Source organism: Pseudorca crassidens, chromosome 8 (genome assembly GCF_039906515.1).
Source record: "Pseudorca crassidens isolate mPseCra1 chromosome 8, mPseCra1.hap1, whole genome shotgun sequence".
Taxonomy (NCBI): domain Eukaryota; kingdom Metazoa; phylum Chordata; class Mammalia; order Artiodactyla; family Delphinidae; genus Pseudorca; species Pseudorca crassidens.
The window spans coordinates 21,956,078-21,976,048 of record NC_090303.1 but is presented as its reverse complement, the minus strand read 5'-3'; the positions used below and the strand labels follow the sequence as shown (position 1 = coordinate 21,976,048).

The 19,971-nt window shown below is 41.8% G+C and overlaps 1 protein-coding gene across 1 annotated transcript in view; it reads right to left on the bottom strand.

Annotated features, from left to right (window-relative positions):
* Positions 1–19,971, bottom strand: part of CCDC146 (coiled-coil domain containing 146) — a 109,137-nt gene that overhangs the window by 42,533 nt on the left and 46,633 nt on the right. The window contains exons 2-3 of the mRNA XM_067746010.1: positions 5,918–6,000; positions 2,787–2,996 (exon numbers count right to left, since the gene is read on the bottom strand). Coding sequence (XP_067602111.1) covers positions 2,787–2,996; positions 5,918–6,000 — 293 coding nt within the window. The remainder of the gene's footprint in view (positions 1–2,786; positions 2,997–5,917; positions 6,001–19,971) is intronic.

Here is a 19,971-nt window from a genome sequence, read left to right as displayed (position 1 = left end):
GTTTTTAATGTTTAGAAGGTAAAATGTGCTCCAGCTGTGAGTTTTTCCTTACTACTAATCCTGATGCACTGTATGGCCCTCTGTCATATTCTAACTTTCTGGAATTCCAGAGACATCACTAAAATAATCCCTCTGTTCCTTTCTTACCGGATCTGTTTGTTTCTTGGTTCCAATTGTGCTGTTACTGTTGGACTAAGAATGGAAAATGACTGCTAAACCCCTGGGTGAGCACCAACAAGGAAGCAGCTGTGGCAGAGGAAATAGTTACCAAGGCCATGGTCACACTGTGATGGTCCTGCACACGTGCAGCACGCGTGTCCCCCTCTCCACGTCCACAGCCATGACAGACAACACTGACCGACCACGGCCCTGTTTCCCCAGCTGATGGAGACTTGTCAGAATATATCAGATTTAGCATGAGAGACACAATTGATTTGCCGTCCAAATCTCAGGACTTAACTAGTAAGCAGAGAAGCCCCCCAAAACGTAACAAAGTGAAGGCAAGGAAAACCTTGAAAAGAATACTAAAGAGTCTTTTCGGGGAAAGTTTTTGGAAAGATAATGAATTCTACTTTGTTTCTAAAATAAGCTCTCAACAGTATTTATTTAATCACTTCATTACTTATTTGTAATGTATTTACTTAATTTATTTAAGTAAGTTACATATTCTTTCCTGAACTGCATATTTATCAAGAGATCATCTATGAATATTAATCCCAAACCAGGAACTGTTGTAACAGATTTAATTATTAACCAGTCGTGTAATTATGCTCGCCATTAGCATTTAATAGGAGTTTATATTATGTGAAAACATAAGAAAATCAAATTATAGAGGAATATCTTTCCTCTAGCATATGTGAACAGTATCTTGTTCTTAGTAGCTGCCAGTGAGTCAGAAGTTCCTAAAGATGCTGGGGTGGGGGAGTGCTAGTTATTCGGGCTTCTGTTATTCAGGCTCTGAATAAAATGAGATTTTGTTGTGCTGATTTGAAAAATATCATCTGAATATTTGGATGAATAGTTTTTTTTCTTTTCTTTTCCCCCTCCCTGGCTTAGTTTCTTTATTTTTATGTGCGGATGGAAATATCTACTTTTTTCCTGGGGAGGGAGTGTTGAGTGAATTTGTTTCCATACCATGTAATGTTAAGCCAATGAAGTATACAGCCTATAATTCTTTCCTGGTATTTCTTTTGGTATCACCATTATTTTTATGAAAATAAGTTTGTTAATTCTTGGGCTGCTAGTATTTGAGAATGCAAGGGAGTTTGCTTAAGCTACAGTATAACACGTTAACAAATCCAACATGAATACACACTAAACATTTCTGCAAATGTTAATTTTGAATGTCCTTGTTTACTGTTGGTCACTATGTACAGTCCTCCACCTCCAGCTCCATCCCAAGCAGCTCAGTGAACAATTTGCCTGTCTATACCTAAAAGGCAAGAGTTCTGGTCTTTTTTTTTTTTTTTTTCTTCTCCCCTTGGCAGGAATACTTGGAAATTTTAAACAACTTAAATATCAACTGACTTATGGTCCTCTTACCCTTTCGTGGAAATGTCAAGCATTCATATTTTCAATACTAATGAACAGCCACCTATTGTTTTAATTTCATTATTTTCTCAACTGAAAGAGTGCTTACAGGGCACAGAAATAGTTAGGCTTTCTTTCTACAGATCTCACTGGTGAGCCTGAAACAAGTTTAGACTGAAAGACAAAGAAGGACTCAGATTTCTTTCCCCCTAAATATAATTCTCCTGATTAAGCTAGTCTTCTTCTTCCCCCAGTTGAAATAATAGGCCCCAAAGAGAGGATTCAAAACCAGGGTGGGCAAAGTCCTCCAAAGGTCACCGAAGTCATTCGCTTATCTCTTGGCAGTACTGAGCTACATTCACTCTGAGGGAACTCTACCTACTCTTAAAAATAGCCAGAGAAAGTTCTGTCACCTTAAATGGTAACAAATTCTAGGAGTGGTGGTTTGGCTTTCTCTCCGGTACCCAGGCACAGCACAGAGCACAAAACCTGGATTTTGCAGTTGTTTTGAAATTCAATCTAAATAGTGTGATTTGCTGAACAAACTCTTTCACTGACTTGCTCTTCACAGGAGGAATGTTAGAAGAGATTTTAGAAATAACATTTATCCCTTCTAGCAATACATTTCTGCTGTAGTTCACTGAATGACATCCTCCAGATTTGGATAAGTGAATGTGTCTTCCAAAAGGGTATCACTTTCTTCCTGGATCCTAAGGAATAGTCTGGTAATAGGAGAATAGGGTTGACTATGTGGTCCCCATTCCTATATTAGAAGAATCAAGTGAAACAGATGTGACCCTCCATTCACATACAGCTTGTTTTTGGCAAGTGCTTGTGGGGTACCGGCCATGCAGACATAGGATCTGATATCGCAAGAGGGTAAGGGGCCACCACCAGGGCTGGAAAGGCGGAGAGTGTGTGCCAGGTCCTGGTTCTATGGAGTGTGTTCTTTGGTTGCAGCTCCTGATGGGTATGGCTTTCCTGACACACGGAAACCACTACAGGGATCTCCTCTTCCTGAGAGCGTCTCCCTGTCACCTGAGCTTCTTACTGCAAGTTGTGTAACCTTCTTTTTCAGGGACTGCCTGTTCTAGGGAATCAAGGAAAGAGCTAGGCTTGTCGTCCTCTTAACACTGCTCTCTCATACTCTACCTAAAATTCCTTCTTCAGTTAGTCTAATTTTTCTCATTTCGTTTATGTGGAAACACCTCTGCTTGTATCTGTCTTCAGCGAGCTTGAGAGAATCATGTACTTACCTATTCAACCTGTACTGATTATGGAACTCTCTTTCCTCCACTGCACTGTATTCATTTTGATACTTGAGAAGTTCTTCTCTCATTTTGGAGACCTCGGTGGTGAATGCCTGTGGAAAATTATCAGCCTGCTTCAGGTGAAACTCCTGCTGTTGTATTTGCTCAGTGAAATGTTTGGCCTCCTGTAGCAGTTGGACCTCTGACTCTTGCATGCTGGGTCCCATAAAAACAGAGATTTGCATAATGAGAAGTGTACACCTTCAATACCTTTAGTAACTCCTGTGGGGAGGGTTCTAGCGAGGAGTGGAGGGAGTATGTCCACACTGCTGCCCCTGTTCCTTCCATTCCTAGGTTCAATTCAATTCAGTGGCATTTTTGTGCCAAGTCTTGCACTAGGTACTAGAGGCAAGTGGAGCTCACAGTCTAGCAGAGGGGAGCAGACGTGAATAGGCAGAGGGAATACCAGCTGACAAGTGCTACCGCTAGTGTCTTGATCAAGAAGGTGGGAGATGACAGAGAAAGGCTTAGTTGGATGGGAATGTGATGTTTGCACTTGACATTAAAGAATGATCATGACCTTCCAAGGGTGGGAAGAATAATAATGAAAAGAGTGGGTCCTCCCTCCAGCTGCCCCAGCAACCCTGGCTTTCTCGGATTCTTGGACTCTCATGACCTGATTGAAGGAAAACCTTTTCTTCCTAGTGATAAGAAAAGACAGTAAGTTTTCTGATGACACTTTGCTAGGAAACTAGGAAGAAAAATTCTCCTGTAAAATTATGGACTTCAATTAATTTACAGATTTCTGATCATAACATCAGTGCCTGGCTACAGCTGGACGTGAATGTCACAGCAGAGGGCAATTCCTACAACTCCAGTTATATTCTATGGCTTTGGCTTTATCTTGGGAAAAGGGTTAAGCATCTGACTAGAGGCAGAACTGAATGAACATAGAAACTGGACTTAATGGAATCTCCAGTAACCTTCTAGAAATCATTCACCTATGCTGCATCATACGCTAACATCCGCTCCAGCCTTACCGGCAGACTTGATTTATCTTTCTCAGAAACCCAATTTCCTCACATTTGCCATCTCTTCTGTTCGGAAGCAAGACCCTGCCAGTTCCTGTTTTAAAGGCAGCTCTCTGTGTGTGTGTGTGTGTGTGTGTGTGTGTGTGTGTGTGTGTGTGCTCCCCAACAACTTTCCTCACCGGGAGAAATCTTCAGGTTTCTGCTCATTTGCAGAGATGCCCAATAACTTAATCAAGCCTGTCTCAACTGAAGTTACCAGCCCCACCCATTTTCTCAGGCTTCAATATGTCATTTGCTCAACAGCAGAACATTTATTGGGACATCCTATGCTCCAGGCGCTATGTTAGGTACCAAATAGCAACAACAGCTATAAAGATAATAGATGCAATTTCCGTTAATGAAAGCTGGAGTTATTTCTTACAGTTCAATTTCCTTGTATATACTTTGTAAATCTGAAGTTACCTGATGTCCTTAACATGAGTCTTCAACTATGGAATTGTAAGGCGTTGGCTTGGGCCATAGTGCCTGTTTTCCCTCAGAAAGTGGGTGAACAAGGTGGTTAGGGTTCCAGCCAGAAGACATGTGGTAACTTACATACATGGACTTGAAATATAGTGTCAGCAGAAGAGAATTTAACAACTCTTATAATGTGGTTTCTATGGAAGACTCATTCAATTTCAGTCCAGCATTTCTAGCCTATATCTGTCCTGCTACAGCCCCGGCAGCAAGAGTAAAGAGTCTGTATCTTCATGCCTCTCCCACCCACCAGGCAGTGGGGTGGGAGAGAGTGGTGGGCGTTGGTTGTAATCACAAAAGAGGGAACTAAGGGGTCAGGAGGGGGTAAAATGTGGTAGCAGAAGGGAAGTAATGGTTTTGCAACACAGCCTGGAAGGAGAAAGAAGTAACGTCATAGCCTTGGTCCTGCATGTCTCTCTGACACTGGAGGTTGGTTAGTAACGGAGAGCTGAGTGCGTATGGGGTGGAGTCAAAGTGAAGGGAACATAGGGATGCAGTTCTGCTCTTCTCCTTCACTCCTCCCTCAGGCTCCCATCCTCAGAGTAGCCGAATGCATGAGCAAGAAAAGAAGTAGGAGTAATGGTTGGAGATCGGGGGAGAGGATGGCTGGGGAATCACAGGATGGAGCTTCCATTCACTGTGTCTCTGCTTGGATTTTAATGAAGATGTCATGCAAAGCTATGAGGCAGATGGCGGGGAAAAGGAAGAAGGAGGCTTGGGAGTAGCAGCGGAACAGAGTTTCCCCTTCTTTCTCACTCTCCTTCCCCCTTGATTCCCAGTGGCTGATGGCAGATGCTTAGGAAACCTTGTTGAATTATTCTGTTGAAACCTTGTCTTCTGACCTCTGCTAATTAGGACTGGGCTAAGGCGAGTAGCCAGGGATAGGAGGAACAGGTAAAGTAAAGTAGCCAGGGATAGGAGGAACAGGTAAAGTAAAGTAAAGACAGGAATCTCAGCAGATATAGGCTGGGCTTGTCACAGAACCTACACCTCTGAGTGATGAAGAAAGGTGGGGAGGAGAGAATCTTACAGGAGTGTGCTGTAGCAGAGAATGTCAGGGCCTCACCGAAGTCCCCTTGGCACACTCTAGGGGTCACCTGTAGCTTCGATGGACAGTTATCATATATAGCAACAGCATCTCTATGCCTCTGCCTGAGAGCTTTCTCTGGCCAATGGAACTTCTTGACTTCTCACAGGGTAAGCTAGAAGTGCCAGGAGCTCGCCTACCCAGAAGCAATCTTTGATCAACGAAGGATGGAAATGAGTGAACAAATATGCCAGCGTCCTCACCCTTCAGTGGGAGAGCTCTGAGGTGTGTTCTACAGTCACTCAGAGAGTCTTCAGTGAGACTGAGCCCCAGTTGCCTGCAATGTTAACCTGAAGATTAACACACCCCCAGCTGGATAACACCCTTCCCCATCTCACTTCCCCACTGTCTCACAATAATTTCTGGTATACTTCTTAAAACGCTTGAACTCAAATCTTTGTCTCAGAGTCTGCTTTTGGGAAAATGAAAAATAAGACAGGTCCCACTACAAGTAAGAAGTAGAGATGTGAGTAGAGGTGTCTTCACGCCGGTAAATAGCATACCTTTTCACGGTATCATGCAGTAAGGTGTACTTGGCTTTTAACTCTGCCATCCTGGTTCCAGGAAGTTTCCCCATAGCATGTAACTAGCAAAGAGAACACAGGAATACAGGACCACTATTAGCCATCACCTCCTTTATGCTTTAAGCAGAGATAAAATGGGTATATGGATGTACCATAAAATCTTTCAGTTAAACATTAGGAAACATATGAGGCAATAAGGCTTATTAGAAAGATGGTAGGTGTTCAGAGAAAATGGTTCTAGTTCCGTTCTTCTCTGAGTTCTTGGGCGAGTTCTTTTACCTCTGAGTTCTTTTACCTCTCTAGATGAAGGCTGTGATTTCTTCATCTGTAAATCGAGGGAAGGAATTGAGTGAAATTCTTTCAGTTGTAAAACAACCGTATTTCTAGGTTTAGCAAACAACCTACAGAGTATAGATGACTAGGATGGCTATTTGTAAGGTGAGAGAAGTAATAATTATTGAGCATCTTTTATGAGCAACTGTTGTACATCAGTTATTTTATTCCTGAAAATGTTTTGTGAACAGGAATTATCTCCATTTCAAACTAAAGTTTAGAAAGGTTAAGTAATTTGTTTAAAGTTAGAGAGCTAGTTAAAGGCAGAGTCAGGATTTAAACCCAAGGGGTCCAGCTCCAAAAATCCATGATCATTCCTCTGTACCACGATGCCTCTGCCTCTGCTGTCAAAGAAACATGAAAATTTATCTGGTACACAAAGTGATTGTATTTATTCCTTTTTCATTTCTGGCAAAAGAACTTTTGATTTACTCTCTGAGTTAGGTGATAAGTAGCTAACAGACATCATAACACAACATCAAACACTAGTGTTACCATAATGCAATGAGCATTTGCATTAGGTTGGACTTAACTGGACTGCTGGTGACATGGCAACAAAAAATAGAACTAAAGATAAGATTTGGGTTTCTCAATGCCCTGTTGTTCTTAGCTCAGAATATTTCTTGAGTCCATCCACTTTCCTCTCCCTTCCCTATCCCGCCAGTCTCGGTCACACCATCTCTCAGCCGGACTACAGCGAAACTCCAACCGCCCCTTCCCCATCTGTGTTTCCACTCAGGGCCCCTATCCATCTACTTCCCATGGAGATCATTTTAAAAAATCAAACATGCTCTTGTTATGCTTGGTGCTCAAAACTTTTCAAGTGGAATAGAATTCAAGACCCTCGGTACAACCCCTGAGGTCCTGTCTGACGCTGCTTCCCTCCCATCAGCCTCTTTTCACAGCACCGTCTTCCAGCTCCTACTGCTGCAGCCACACCGGCCGCCTTCTGTTTCCATAAACGCATGAACCCCTTTCCTTCCTCAGGCCTCTGCATTGGCCATTCCTCATTCCCACCCTCCTTCACTCCAACTCTTTCTTCGTACCTCAGCTTCAATATCCATAAAAAGGCCTTGAAAAGCTTAAAAGTCCATAAAAAGGCCTTCTCTGAAGTCTATATCTAAGACGGATACCCACATACACCGCACCCCCCAGACAACTCTGTACTTCATAACGTAACATATTACCGGCTGTAATAGTACATTTATTTATTATGATCAAAAGAATGTTATTCCTCAGCTGGTATAAAGCCCGGTGAGGAAAGGGCCTGGGTTACCCTGTTCTTCACTGTATCCTCAGCCAGTAGAACCCCAGGCGTAGTGTAGGTGTTTGGCATATACGTGCTGAGTGAGCAAATGAATGAATGGAACCGAGAACATGCAAGTGCCTGAGTCTACAGAGTGGGGTTTCATGGTTTCTCTACCAGAATCAGGGTAGGAAAACATTGTTAAATGCACTGTGCAACCATCTCTTTGTGAAAGTATCTGGGATCTTTCACGAGGGCCCTACAAGCTGGTGCCAGGCCTGGGTTCCAGTCCCCACAACCCTCTTTTTTATGTATGAGTGAAATATGGGGAACAGGATATTTAAAACCTTTGAGGAGGTTCCACTTCTCACTATATAATTTATGTGTAACTTCTTGTTTTTAATTTAATTTAATTTGTTATTTTTTTTGGCTGTGTTGGGTCTTCATTGCTGCGCGTGGGCTTTCTCTAGCTGTGGCAAGCGGGGGCTACTCTTTGTTGTGGTGCATGGGCTTCTCATTGAGGTGGCTTCTCTTGTTGCGGAGCACGGGCTCTAGGTGCGTGGGCTTCAGTAGTTGTGGCTCACAGGCTCTAGAGCGCAAGCTCAGTAGTCGTGGCGCACACGCTTAGCTGTTCCACAGCATGTGGGATCTTCCCAGACCAGGGCTCGAACCTGTGTCCCCTGCATTGGCAGGTGGATTCTTAATCACTGCGCCACCAGGGAACCCCCAATGTGTAACTTCTTAAGTGTTGAGTTGCTGTTGGTGGGTTGACCTAATGTTAGATTTTATAGATATTTAATTAAACACATTTATTTTGGTTCTGTGGTTTTCTTTCTGGATTTTTGAGCCAATACATAATTTATTTTGTATCACAAACATTGTCATTGGCTCCTAAAAAGGGTGTAGGACATAGGCACTGTACCTTTAAAGTCTGACTGGTTAAAAAAAAAAAATCTTTGCATATGGACACTCTTAAAGGAGAAAAGTAACTGGGAAAAGGTTGTGTGTGTGAGTGTGGGCTTATATGAGTATGTGTGTACTAGGAAGGCCGCATGGGAGCCAGCCTTGTAACTAGCCAACAAACTAGCCTAGTAAGATAGCCACTGGAGGTAAGCCATTGGGTAAGGTAATTATGGAATCACATGTTTAGAAACACATATAGTATTTTGTTTTAAGGCTGAAGAGACCATTACCTTCCACCAACTGCCCTGCACAATGGAAACAAGTGAACTGACATAGGGCCTCCCTACAGTAGCCCACAGTTCAAGGAGAGAGACACAAAAGAAATTACAGAATGCTTAAAACTACACTCAGTAGTTTTATTATTCATAAAAAAGTATACTTGGTATTTTGCAATTATTTTCTTTATATTGTAAGTTAAAGCAAATAAGTACAATTATAAATTATAGACCCTTTCCAGGGGGTGGAACTTCCAGAATGGTAGTGTGAAGAGCTCGATGAATCCTTTCTCTCAAAGAAACATTGATTAAACTGGTCAAAATTATCTAAGACAACCATTTACGGTGTCTGGAAATTGACCTAAGGGTGTGCAAGAAATTGAGAGGCATTTATTTAACAAAAGCTACTGAAACTCACTAAGAAGCGTGGGAGACTGTGGCATTTGCACCATGAGCTGCATCCATCACCCTTAGCTCCCAGTTGTGTAAGAACTATTCCGGGCAGGGTTGGCGGCCAATGAAGAGCCCACTGCCCCCAGCTTCCTATTCCTGAAGATGCATTCAGGCGGGTGGGACAGCCCCAGAAAACTGCTGCACTCCACCTCCCCTCCTGCCCAGCTCCGTTTGTGAAAGAACTTCACCGGGGGGCGGCTGGAGCCGTTCAGTAGTGCCCACTCCCCACTCCCCAAGCTCCTGCTTTCCAAGGAGTCTCTGGGCAGGCGTGGCAACCTAGGAAGATCAGAGTCCCCTAGCACCCCAGCTTCTGCTGATCAAGTCCTGCCTGAGAATGCTCACTTTACTTGGAACAGTGTAGACTATTCATGCCCTAGAGCATTGTCAAAAACAATAGCTATCACAGGAATGAACAGTAAGAGGAGGCTCATAGCTTGGTGATACCGGTGGAGGCAGATCAGCAGAAGTTTAACAGAGAAATCGTGGCCAGAGACAGTCAAAGAGGACCCTGCTAATATCACAATCAGTACTGGTGGTCGAGAAGGCTGTGGAAAAGCTCAAGGCTGTGACCTCTCGGGCATGACCAGAGAGGGTACTTCCAAGCTATCAGTCGCTGAGCTAAAGGTGGGGCAGATGTGTAAATGCCCTGAACCTTGAAAGTGGTCCCCAAGCCACATACAGACTCAGTGGAAAAGGATGAAACCTTTACTGGCTCGGGAGGCTTAAATACAATCTCTGACTAATCAATGACTGACCAAGCTACGGAGCACGGCACCCAAGAAGCCAAACTTAATAAAAACAAGGAAAGATTACACAGGGACAGCAGAGGCTGCACACTACGGAGGATACACTTCAGAATTAGTTCAGCCAAGTCACTAAACAAATAAACGTTTGAACAGCAATAACAAAGACAAAACAGCAACAGGAAGAAGCCTGGGGAGGATCAGAATCCGAAGTTGCTCCAGCGTTATCCAAAATGTCCAATTTTCAACAAAAAGTCATGAGACGTGCAAGGAAAAAAGATTGGAAACTGCTTTGGGTGTGTAGACGTTGGACTTAACAAAGACTCCAAAGCAGCTATTATAAATATGTTGAAAGAATGAAAGGAAACCACATTTAAAGAATTAGAAGTGATTATGATGACAATTCATCAAATAGAGACTATCAATAAAGTACTGATCTCGGATAAGAACTAAGATTTTTAAAGTGATGTCCTTTGGGTAGTAAGAATGTATGGTTTTTATATTTTTATTTTTGCTTATCTGTATTTCCTAATTTTCTCCAGTGTATACATAGTACTTTTAATAATACAAGGCTGTTAAAATATGCTTGAAAACTCTTGCTGTAAGCAATAGGAATTCAGAGCAGAATTTCAAACTGCAGAGTACTGTGATCAGATCCTAGTGGCAGATACAGCCAAATTCTAGCTCAGACTTTTTGAAAACTCAGCTGTATTTTCCCTAACTTGAGTCTCATCTGAAACAGCAGTAGTTCCAAGCTTGATGGCAGGTGGGCCAAGGATGCCTGTTGGCAGGTTTTATGACCACAGAAAAAGCAGGAAGGTGGAGATATTTCCTTTCCTATTTGCTATTTCCATCACTCCACCAGCCAGATTGCCTTTGGAACCTCAGAATCTGGAAGAAAGCTGACAGGGCAAAACATCTGATATGCCTTTGTAGTTTTTACATAACTTGGAAAAGGTGAAGTCATAGATGTTCGGAAAGAGGACTGATAACCTATCTTTATTTGGTCTACTCTACTAAAAACAAATCTCTTAAAAAGAAAAAGATTCAATTCTAGTAGATGAAATGCTTTGCTCATAAACATAAACGTGGAAAAGACAGTTGCATTTTCACACTGCATGATACAACCGGGTACAGAAACCAAGTTTGTCACGTTTTATAAATGCAGAATCTAAGAAACAGAGCATGAAGCCCGAGCTTAAGTTGTCAAAGAGTATAGACAACAAAAGGTTAGATATAATGTCATAAGTTCATAAATATGATTTCACAATAGGTACTTGTATTACTGAATTGCCTTGTTCGTAATTGAGAATGGAAGGAAACATTTACTCTAGAGCTCAAAGTTTAACAAGAGTTCATGATTCATAGATGGCATGTAATAATATGGAAAAAATTTTGAAAATTGAAATTTTAGGACATTCCAAGGAAAGTAATAGCTCAGTAAGAGCTTTTACCAAGTGAACTTATCTGGAAGGGGGTCAGCATGAGGAAACAATTAGGTGTTTGTGTGGGTGTTTGCAGGGCAACCGAGGTGGCCATCGTTATTAACCTACTCCATTCCTGTTGCCTCTTTGACGTTACCTACTGGTGGTCTCATCCTGAGAAATAGCTGCCGTGCTGTGGGAGGTAGGCAAATCCTTACCATCCTTATCTCCCTCTCACCCTCTCCCTTTCACTGCTAGAAATAAACAACATAGCCATTTGAGTCGCTCAAACGCAATTGAACTCTCAACAATGATTCATCACTCTTTTTGTTTGACTTTTCCCCTTAGTCGTTATATCAAGTTTTAGCTTTTCTGTACACCTAACTCATTTACCAAACAAAATTAGGCCACCTAAACTCATCAACGAATCGATTTATCTTACACCTACACCCACTCTTAACTTCTTTCCCCAAATCTCAAAAATGAAATCTTCCTTTCCTCCTGTCAAGTCCAACCCATCCACCTGGGCTCTCAAACATATACTCTCCTACTTCTTCCCAGGCATCAGTTATACCTTCTCTCCTTTATAACCTCTACTTGTCCTACTTTGCTGGCTCAACACATAGAAGTCAAGTACATTACAAGTGGACTTTGGTTTGAATTCCAGCTCTGCTACTTTTTAACTCTGTAATTAGGAGTAATATTTAATCAATCTGTACCTCAGGTTTCTTCAGTTATAAAAGAGAGACAAAAATAGCCCCCATTACATAAGACTCTAGTGAAGACCAAATGAATCAATATATGTAAGGTATTGAGTATAGTATCTAGTACACAAATAAGGGCTTAATCAATGTTAGTTATTATTATTATCATTAGCATTATCCTCAACCTGTAAATTTGCTCAAGTCTATCTCATTAAAAACAAACAAACAAAACCAAACACCCCTTGGATGCTATGCTCCCATGTAATTACCCCTTTCTTTCTCTCCTTCTCTTTCGTTTCAGTTTTTCTCAAAAGAGTTGTCTCTGCCCTTTATCTCCACTCCCTTACTTCCAGTCACTCACCAATCCATAGTGACCAGGCTCCCGCTCCATCACCAGACTGGTAAACAGACAAATGGCATCCTCATTTCTCTGGCTGATTTTGATATTTTTCTCATGATCACCGTTTTTCAATAATTTGTTTAGGATATGTCCTGGTGCGGTTTTCTTTGGCTTGAGATTTGCTCAAAGTTTTCAATCTGTGGGTTTATAGTTTTCCTCAAATTTGGAAAAATTTCAAGTGTTATTTCTTCAAACATTTTTTTCCGTCCCCTTGTCTACTTCTTCTGTGACTCTAATTAATCATTTGTTTGGCCACTTGATATCCACAGATCACTGATGTTCTGTTCGTTTTTATCTTCCAGTCTTTTTTCTTTGTTTCATTTTGGATAGTTTCTCTTGCTATATCTTAAAGCTCACTAATCTCTTTATCTTTAGCGTCTAATCTGCTCTTAATCTCATGTGGTGAACTTTTCATCTCAAATGTTGTATTATTCATCTTTAGAAGTTTGATTTGGGTCTTTTTATAACTTCCACTTCTCTCATTATGCGCATGTTTTCCTCTACCTTTCCCCCTACATTCAAAATATATATAATAGCTGTTTTAATGTCCTTGTCTACTAGTTCTATTTTTGTGTCTACTCCATTGATTGATTCTTCTCACTATAGGTCAGATTTTCCTGCTTCTTTACATGCCTACTAATTTTTTTTTTTTGGCGGTACGTGGGCCTCTCACTGTTGTGGCCTCTCCCGTTGCGGAGCACAGGCTCCGGACGTGCAGGCTCAGCGGCCATGGCTCACGGGCCCAGCCGCTCCGCGGCATGTGGGATCTTCCCGGACCGGGGCACGAACCCGTGTCCCCTGCATTGGCAGGCGGACTCTCAACCACTGGGCCACCAGGGAAGCCCGCCTACTAATTTTTGATTGGATGCCAGACACTGTGAGTTTTACACTATTGTGAAATGGATTTTTCTTTCTTTTTTGGGGAGGAGTATTCCTTTAAATACTTGGGGGCTTTGTGAGTCACAGTTAAGTTTCTTGGAAACGGTTTGATCCTTTCAAGCCTTGCTTTTAAACTTTGTTAAGGAAGTCCAGAATAATCCTTTTTCTGGGCTAATTTGGTCCCACTACTGAGTCAGTGCCCTTCTACTGTGTCAACAGGTCTTTTAAACCTCCTAACATGAACTCTTCTTGGCTCTGCATGAACTCCAAGTATTGTTCCATTCCCTCCTCTCTGGGAGTTCTTTCCCAGTCTCAGTGGTGTCCTCACACGCATGCACTGATCAGTTTCCCTCGGCAGATTTTTGGAGCTCTCTCTCTCTCTCTCTCTCTCTCTCTTTGAAACTCTTCCATTGCCTCACCTGTATATTTTAGTCAACTTGGCCTCCCTGTCTCCTCAAACAGCAAGACCACCTGGCTCTGTGTGGAATCCCCTCCCTATGCTATCATTTGGAAACACTCTCTAAGTAGTAAAACGGGGCAGTTGTAGTTCTCAACTCTTTTATTTGCCTATTCCTAGGGATCACTGTCCTGTGCTGTTGTCCAAAGTCTGAAAACCATTGTTTCACCTGATTTGGTCCATTTTTTAGTTGTTTCAGGTAGGAGAGTAAATCTAGTTTATGTTATTCCGTCTTGATTAGAAGTAGAGCCCCAGTGACCTCTTAATTATTAAATTCAAACATTTCTCTGTCCTTATCATACTTGATAATTTTATGACATTTATTACTATTGACATTACAGTTCATTGTTCCTTGAACTCTCTCCTCCTCTGGTTCCTGTGACATAGGGTCTCAGGGTTCTCTCCTTACTCTTCTGTTTTCTTCTCTGGTCCTCCTTTAAAAGTTGGTGTTGCCCATGATTTTGTCATTACCTTTTTTCTTTTTTAAAATTATTCGCTGTCCCTCATCTGAACTACCTCCTACTCACAGTCTGAACCTACCTACATGCTGATGACTCCTGAACAGAGGGGCCTGCAGGCTACTGTTATTGGACAAGCTAGGACTTTATTTGGGCAAGGGCCATTCAAGACTATGGGAATTAGGGTTAGAGAACAATAAACATCTTCATCTAACACCTGGAACACATGAAATGGTTTACATAAATGATACAATATCAATGTTCGTGTATTGTGACCATTTTTTTGGAGAGAACTTTGATATTGTGGGGCATTTCATCCATAGATTCTGTTGAACTAGATATTATCAGAGAGTTTCTTAGAATAAACAGAATCTATGTAGTGCTATACACAAGTCTTCATCACTTCTTATTGAGAAGGTGGCAAGAGATAACGAAGCACTTTCCTTACTTCAAGTTGTGTCCCCTTGAATCTGTCCTTCACGCTGCCAGCAGAGTGCTTTATCTAAAACACAATTTTCGCCTTGCTTAAAACCCTTCAGAGGATCCTGTCACCTTCAGGATTAAGTCTTGGTCCCTTTACATGGTTTACCAGGGCCTTCATGATCTGGCAGTTGCCACCCTCTCCAAACCTGTCTCCTCTCTTTCTAAACCTATTGTGGCCATTTCAGTTCTAGGCCACGTGCTGTGGTGGGCAGAATGATTCCCCCATCCCTAGATGTCCACATTTCTAATCCCTATCGTGTGTAGACTTGTTACTTTATATGGCAAAAGGGACTTTGCAGATATGGACTTTAAGATGAGATTATGGTGGACTATCTGGCTGGGTGCAGTCTAATCACGTGAGTCCTTTAAAGCAGAGAGTCTTTCTTAGCTAAGTCAGAGGTATGAAATGGAAGAAGAAGGCAAGATTGGAAGTGTGAGAAGGACTTGACCTGCCAGAGGAAGGGGATCTCAAGACAAGAAATAAGGGCAGCCTCTAGAAGCTGGAACAGGAAAAGAACCAGATGCTCCTCTAAACCCCTAGAAAAGAATGCAGTCCTGTCAACACCTTGATTTTAGCCCACTGAGACTCATATTGGACGTCTCACCTGCAGAATTATAATATAATAAATTTGTGTTTAAGCCACCAAGTTTGCGGTAATTTGCTATGAGAGCAATAGAAAACTAACACAGTTCCATACCACGTCTTTGCACAGTATATTGCCCTAGCTTCAATTTCTCTCTCCTGTCCACTTGGAGAATTCTTATTCTTCCTTAAAACATCTCAGTGGTCAGCATCTGTGGCTGCCTGACATCTCCAGGCAGAATTAATTCTTTCTCTCTATTGCTTCTGTATTTTTAGATGCACCTGTTACTGTACACATTGTACACTATTACCTCTATTATCATATTACACTAATATGTCTCCTCCATTGGGCTGTGTAGTCCTTGGTGATAGGAATCCTACTGTATTCATCTCTGAGTCCCAGCCCGTAGCTTGGTATCTTATAAGTACTTGGCAGTGTTCCTTAAACTGTGTTGACTTAAGCTTATCTTAAAACCAGTAATGTAGCTGGAAGCACTCTTGTTCATTCACTCACCTCCATTCCAACTGACCCGTCAGAGAAGGCAGGTGTAAAAGGAGGAAAAGAGCAAGGTAACCTGGCCTGAACACAGGACTTGAAAGAGCAGAGAATGTGCCAGACAAAACTGACTGCCTCACCCCACAGCTCCCCTTCTCTCTTCTGTGTGGCTGGCAAGGCTCACAGGATGAGCAGGGAGATCTGGGACAGTTTCCCACAGCTGTCTTGTTCCTCCTTTGGTGGCCGACCACAGGAATGCGAGGGGCAAACAGGACCTCCCAGAGTTAAGGTCGCAAATGCAGTGGACATGGTGGGTGAATAATGCAGGTGGCTTAACTCTATGTAGGACTTCAAAATTAAGTGACAATAATTATAAGATAACATGTACAGCCAAATAAATAAAAAGCATGCCTGAGCACATACATGCTAATGAGTGGCATTCCTTTAAAACACTCACATTTGTCCCAGTGAAACGACTATTGCTTGGAATTTTAACGATCATTTATCCTTTGTTTAAATGATTTCCCCCTACTTCCAAAGATCTGGGAAAAGATGATGGCAGGTTGGAGTGGCTGTGAGCCCAGGAGGCGGGAGACGAGCCAGATTAAAACCCAGAGGCCTCTTTCTGAACTTCAAAGGGTGAGCTGATAGGTAAGAGTACAGAAGCTAACGGGGCCAGAGTCCTGAGGGGCATTTACACGAGGGCCAGAACATAGTGGGGGCAGGAAACAGAGCCAGGCTAAAACCACGAATGACTGAAGTCACAAAAACAGGAACCAGGAGAGTAGGGGTGCGGGCAGGAGGGGTGTGGGCCCCAGAAGGAACTGTGTTGCCTGCTGACTCTGACCAATCAGCTTTCAGTCCTTCACATGCAGCGTTCCCACCTCTAGGGCACCTCTACAGACCTTGAGTGGGTTTAGGCAGGGAGAGATCCAAAAGGGAGCCGGGACATTGGAGAACAGAGCGTCTCTCACACAAGTGTCACAAATGTATAAAGATGGTCTACTGTTCATCTCACTATGCAGATCACAGGCCACAGCCCCTGCCCTGCCCCTGTCTTAAGAAGCTGTCACTGTAAACGTGGTGAGCCCAGAGCGCAGCGGGCAGGGTCCGTGGGCCAGGGTGCTCTCTCTGCTGCTGCGCCCACCTTTCAGGCTCCTCTCTGTGCTGAGAGCACCGCCCCTCGCAGCTGGCTGTCAGCTGTCAGCCCCCAGCTCTGGGTTATGAGGTTACAGATAAAGGATATCGCCACTTCCCGCAACAAAGAAACTTGGGACCTCTGGTGCCCACATTCCTGTTTTGAAGATGCTTTTGCCCACAGTGCTCTTCCCAGTATCCATAAATAACAGATCATTTACCGTAGAGGCATCTGGGAAGCCCAGGTGCCAGCAGTGTGGGTGCCACGGCAGTGCCACCCTCCACTCCTCCTTCTAGCAGGCAGATTGTGATGCACAGTGAAGCTTTTCACTGCTAATCGAAGAACTGTTCTTTGAAAAAGAACAAAAACCCAAAGTTGCAGCTTGCACTTCCCCATTGATACCATAAAATGGAAACTTGGGAGCAGAATATGAGGATGTTTGAGTTCAACTCTTGCTGATCCCCCGGTACGGGGGCTTTTCATCCTGGCAGCATATTTGGACAAGTCATTTAATTTTTGTTCAATTTATTCTGAAGTATTTTATTCTTTTTGATTCTATTGTAAGTGGAATTGTTTTTGCGATTTCTTTTTTGGATTGTTTATTTCTAGTGTGCAGAAGCCATTCAGTTTTGTTCAGTAAAATTATTAAGCATGAAAACAGAGGTCAATCCTTAAAACCTGGTATAAGCTTTCCTATGTGTTCTACAAATGTTTCAGATAAGGCAGAGTATCTTTGACTCTTGTATTTACTTGAAATAGCCTGAGTACCTAGAAAACTGCTTGACACTAAGATGCTCAGAAATATTTAATGAATGAGGTCACTATATCTCACACATTCCTCAATTAGAGTGCTTATCTCGTTAAGCTGAAATCATGCTCACATATCTGTTCACCAGATGGGAAGCTCTCTGAAGACAAGAATCATTCTGGTGTCTCAAGAACCTAGCATAGTACATGGCAAACAGCAGGTGCTGACACGTGTCTCAAGAATCCATCAGTATCTAGCAGACTGGGGGTGTGGCATGAAAGGTTGGGCATATCACAGAAGGATGTCTCAATGTATGGCTTTCTCTCTCCACGTACACATGTGAATCGGGCCAAAAGGATCAATGATGTCACTGAAAGACTCTAAAAAAGTCAGTCTAGAAGGAACACCAACAGCTTGAAGGGGGTGTGTGTGTGTGTGTGTGTGCGCGCGCGTGCGCGTATAAAAGATAACAGGATATAAACTTGGTATTGATTGTGGAAGATTTATGGATTGGTTGATTGTATGTGGAATACACACTCCCCATACAGGTTGGAATGGAATATTAAGAGCCTTTGAATAGAAAAACTGTCAAACATTTTCTCCTGACGCTTGTCATCCAGGGAAAGTCGTCAACTCAATGTGCTCTACCTCCAAGGATGCATAGCTCAGCCCATAGTTACTCTGTATTAATGACTTCAGTAGATTGGTAGGTCAAATTTAGGTATCAGAGATGTTCAAATCCGTCAATAAAGCATAAATTCCAACACCTGAATATTTGAATCCTAAAAAAACTCTTTAAAGGGCAAGATAATAGAGTTTTTATAACTAAATGGGTATTATGATATGTTACGCTTAAACCCAAAGTTAGATCCTAAAAATCTTTTGGTTTATGTTCTAATAGAAACCAATTAGTCACCTTATAAATTTCTTAAAAAACTGTAATTGAATGGTAACAGATGGATAGCAACTACCCAAGGCAATTAATTATATAACAAATTTTCTTGGAATTTCCTCAGAATAGGGTGGAATATTCAGAAACTAACACAGTTTTCCAAGTAATCTGGTTTTTATGATGTTTGGAGAGTTTTTTAGCTTGTTTTAGTTTTGGGAAAAGGAGAGAAAAACCATATAATACAACCAAGTATAATTTTAACTTCTTTCAGTTGATACCAACTTTGATACCTAAGCAAAGTAAAATAAAAAGAAATGAAAAAAAAGTTAAAAAAATAGATTCTAACAAACATTTCACCAAACACAGCTGTTTCTAGTTCACTAAGTCAACGATTACAAAATATTTTAATGTGCTTTCTGGCAAACAGGAATAGCCTCATTTCGTGGAAGTGCCACCTTTCCAGTTATTCTTGATAGGTTGTAACAATATAAGGATCAGTAATTATTTCTACATATTTCTTTATCAGGAAGAGAAGGTAAGATACTACCTATGTCTCTTAAAATATGTAAGATAGCCCTTAATCCATGTCACAGCGGTGTATTTCACTCCAAACTTTGCAAACTAGCAGTCAAAAGTATAAATCTGCAGATGTTTTTTAGTATGCACAATTTTTAAAGTTAGAAAAATTAGCCAGTAACGTTTAAAAATTTGTAGATTTTGCCATAAAAAACTGAATTTGCAGCTTTTCTTGAAGAATTATTAGATTTGATGACACCGGATTCATATTCTAACATTGTAATAATCAGCTGGCATTGAGCAGAGACTGGCTTTCAGAAGTGATAGAACAGGCTGCCCCTTTCACAAGAAGCACAGTCAGCCCCCTGCCCATTCACAGTGTGTGCAGTGCCCTGACAGCTAGGCTGTTCCACTCATTCACGTGCCCTTTACGGGCCTTGTAGGCATTTAACATTGGGGTCCTGCTTTGTGTCATGTTTTATAAACATATATATACGTGTGTGTGTGTGTGTATATATATATATGGACATAAGGGTGTGTGACTGCATTGTGTGAGGTTTAGAACTTAATGCTTTAAAATTTCTGAGATTTTCCTGCTATTTTTCCATTTTAGCTTCTGATACTTTTATGAAAAGATGAAATAAACGTGTCTGATACTTTTTTGACTAATCGACATACTCTAAAAATATTTAAATTGAAATATTTTATTATTTGGATATTGAAATATATTTTATTCACTTTAGTAAAACTTTATGCACCATGGAACAAAAAATAAGCTAAAACGGTTGTGAAGACAATGTGAAAAAATGTGTCAGTCGGCTAAATTTGGCAGGCAGAGGGGGGTGCTGAAAAACAGGAAACATTCAGTTAACATAAAGAGCTTTTCCTTATCTACAAACATC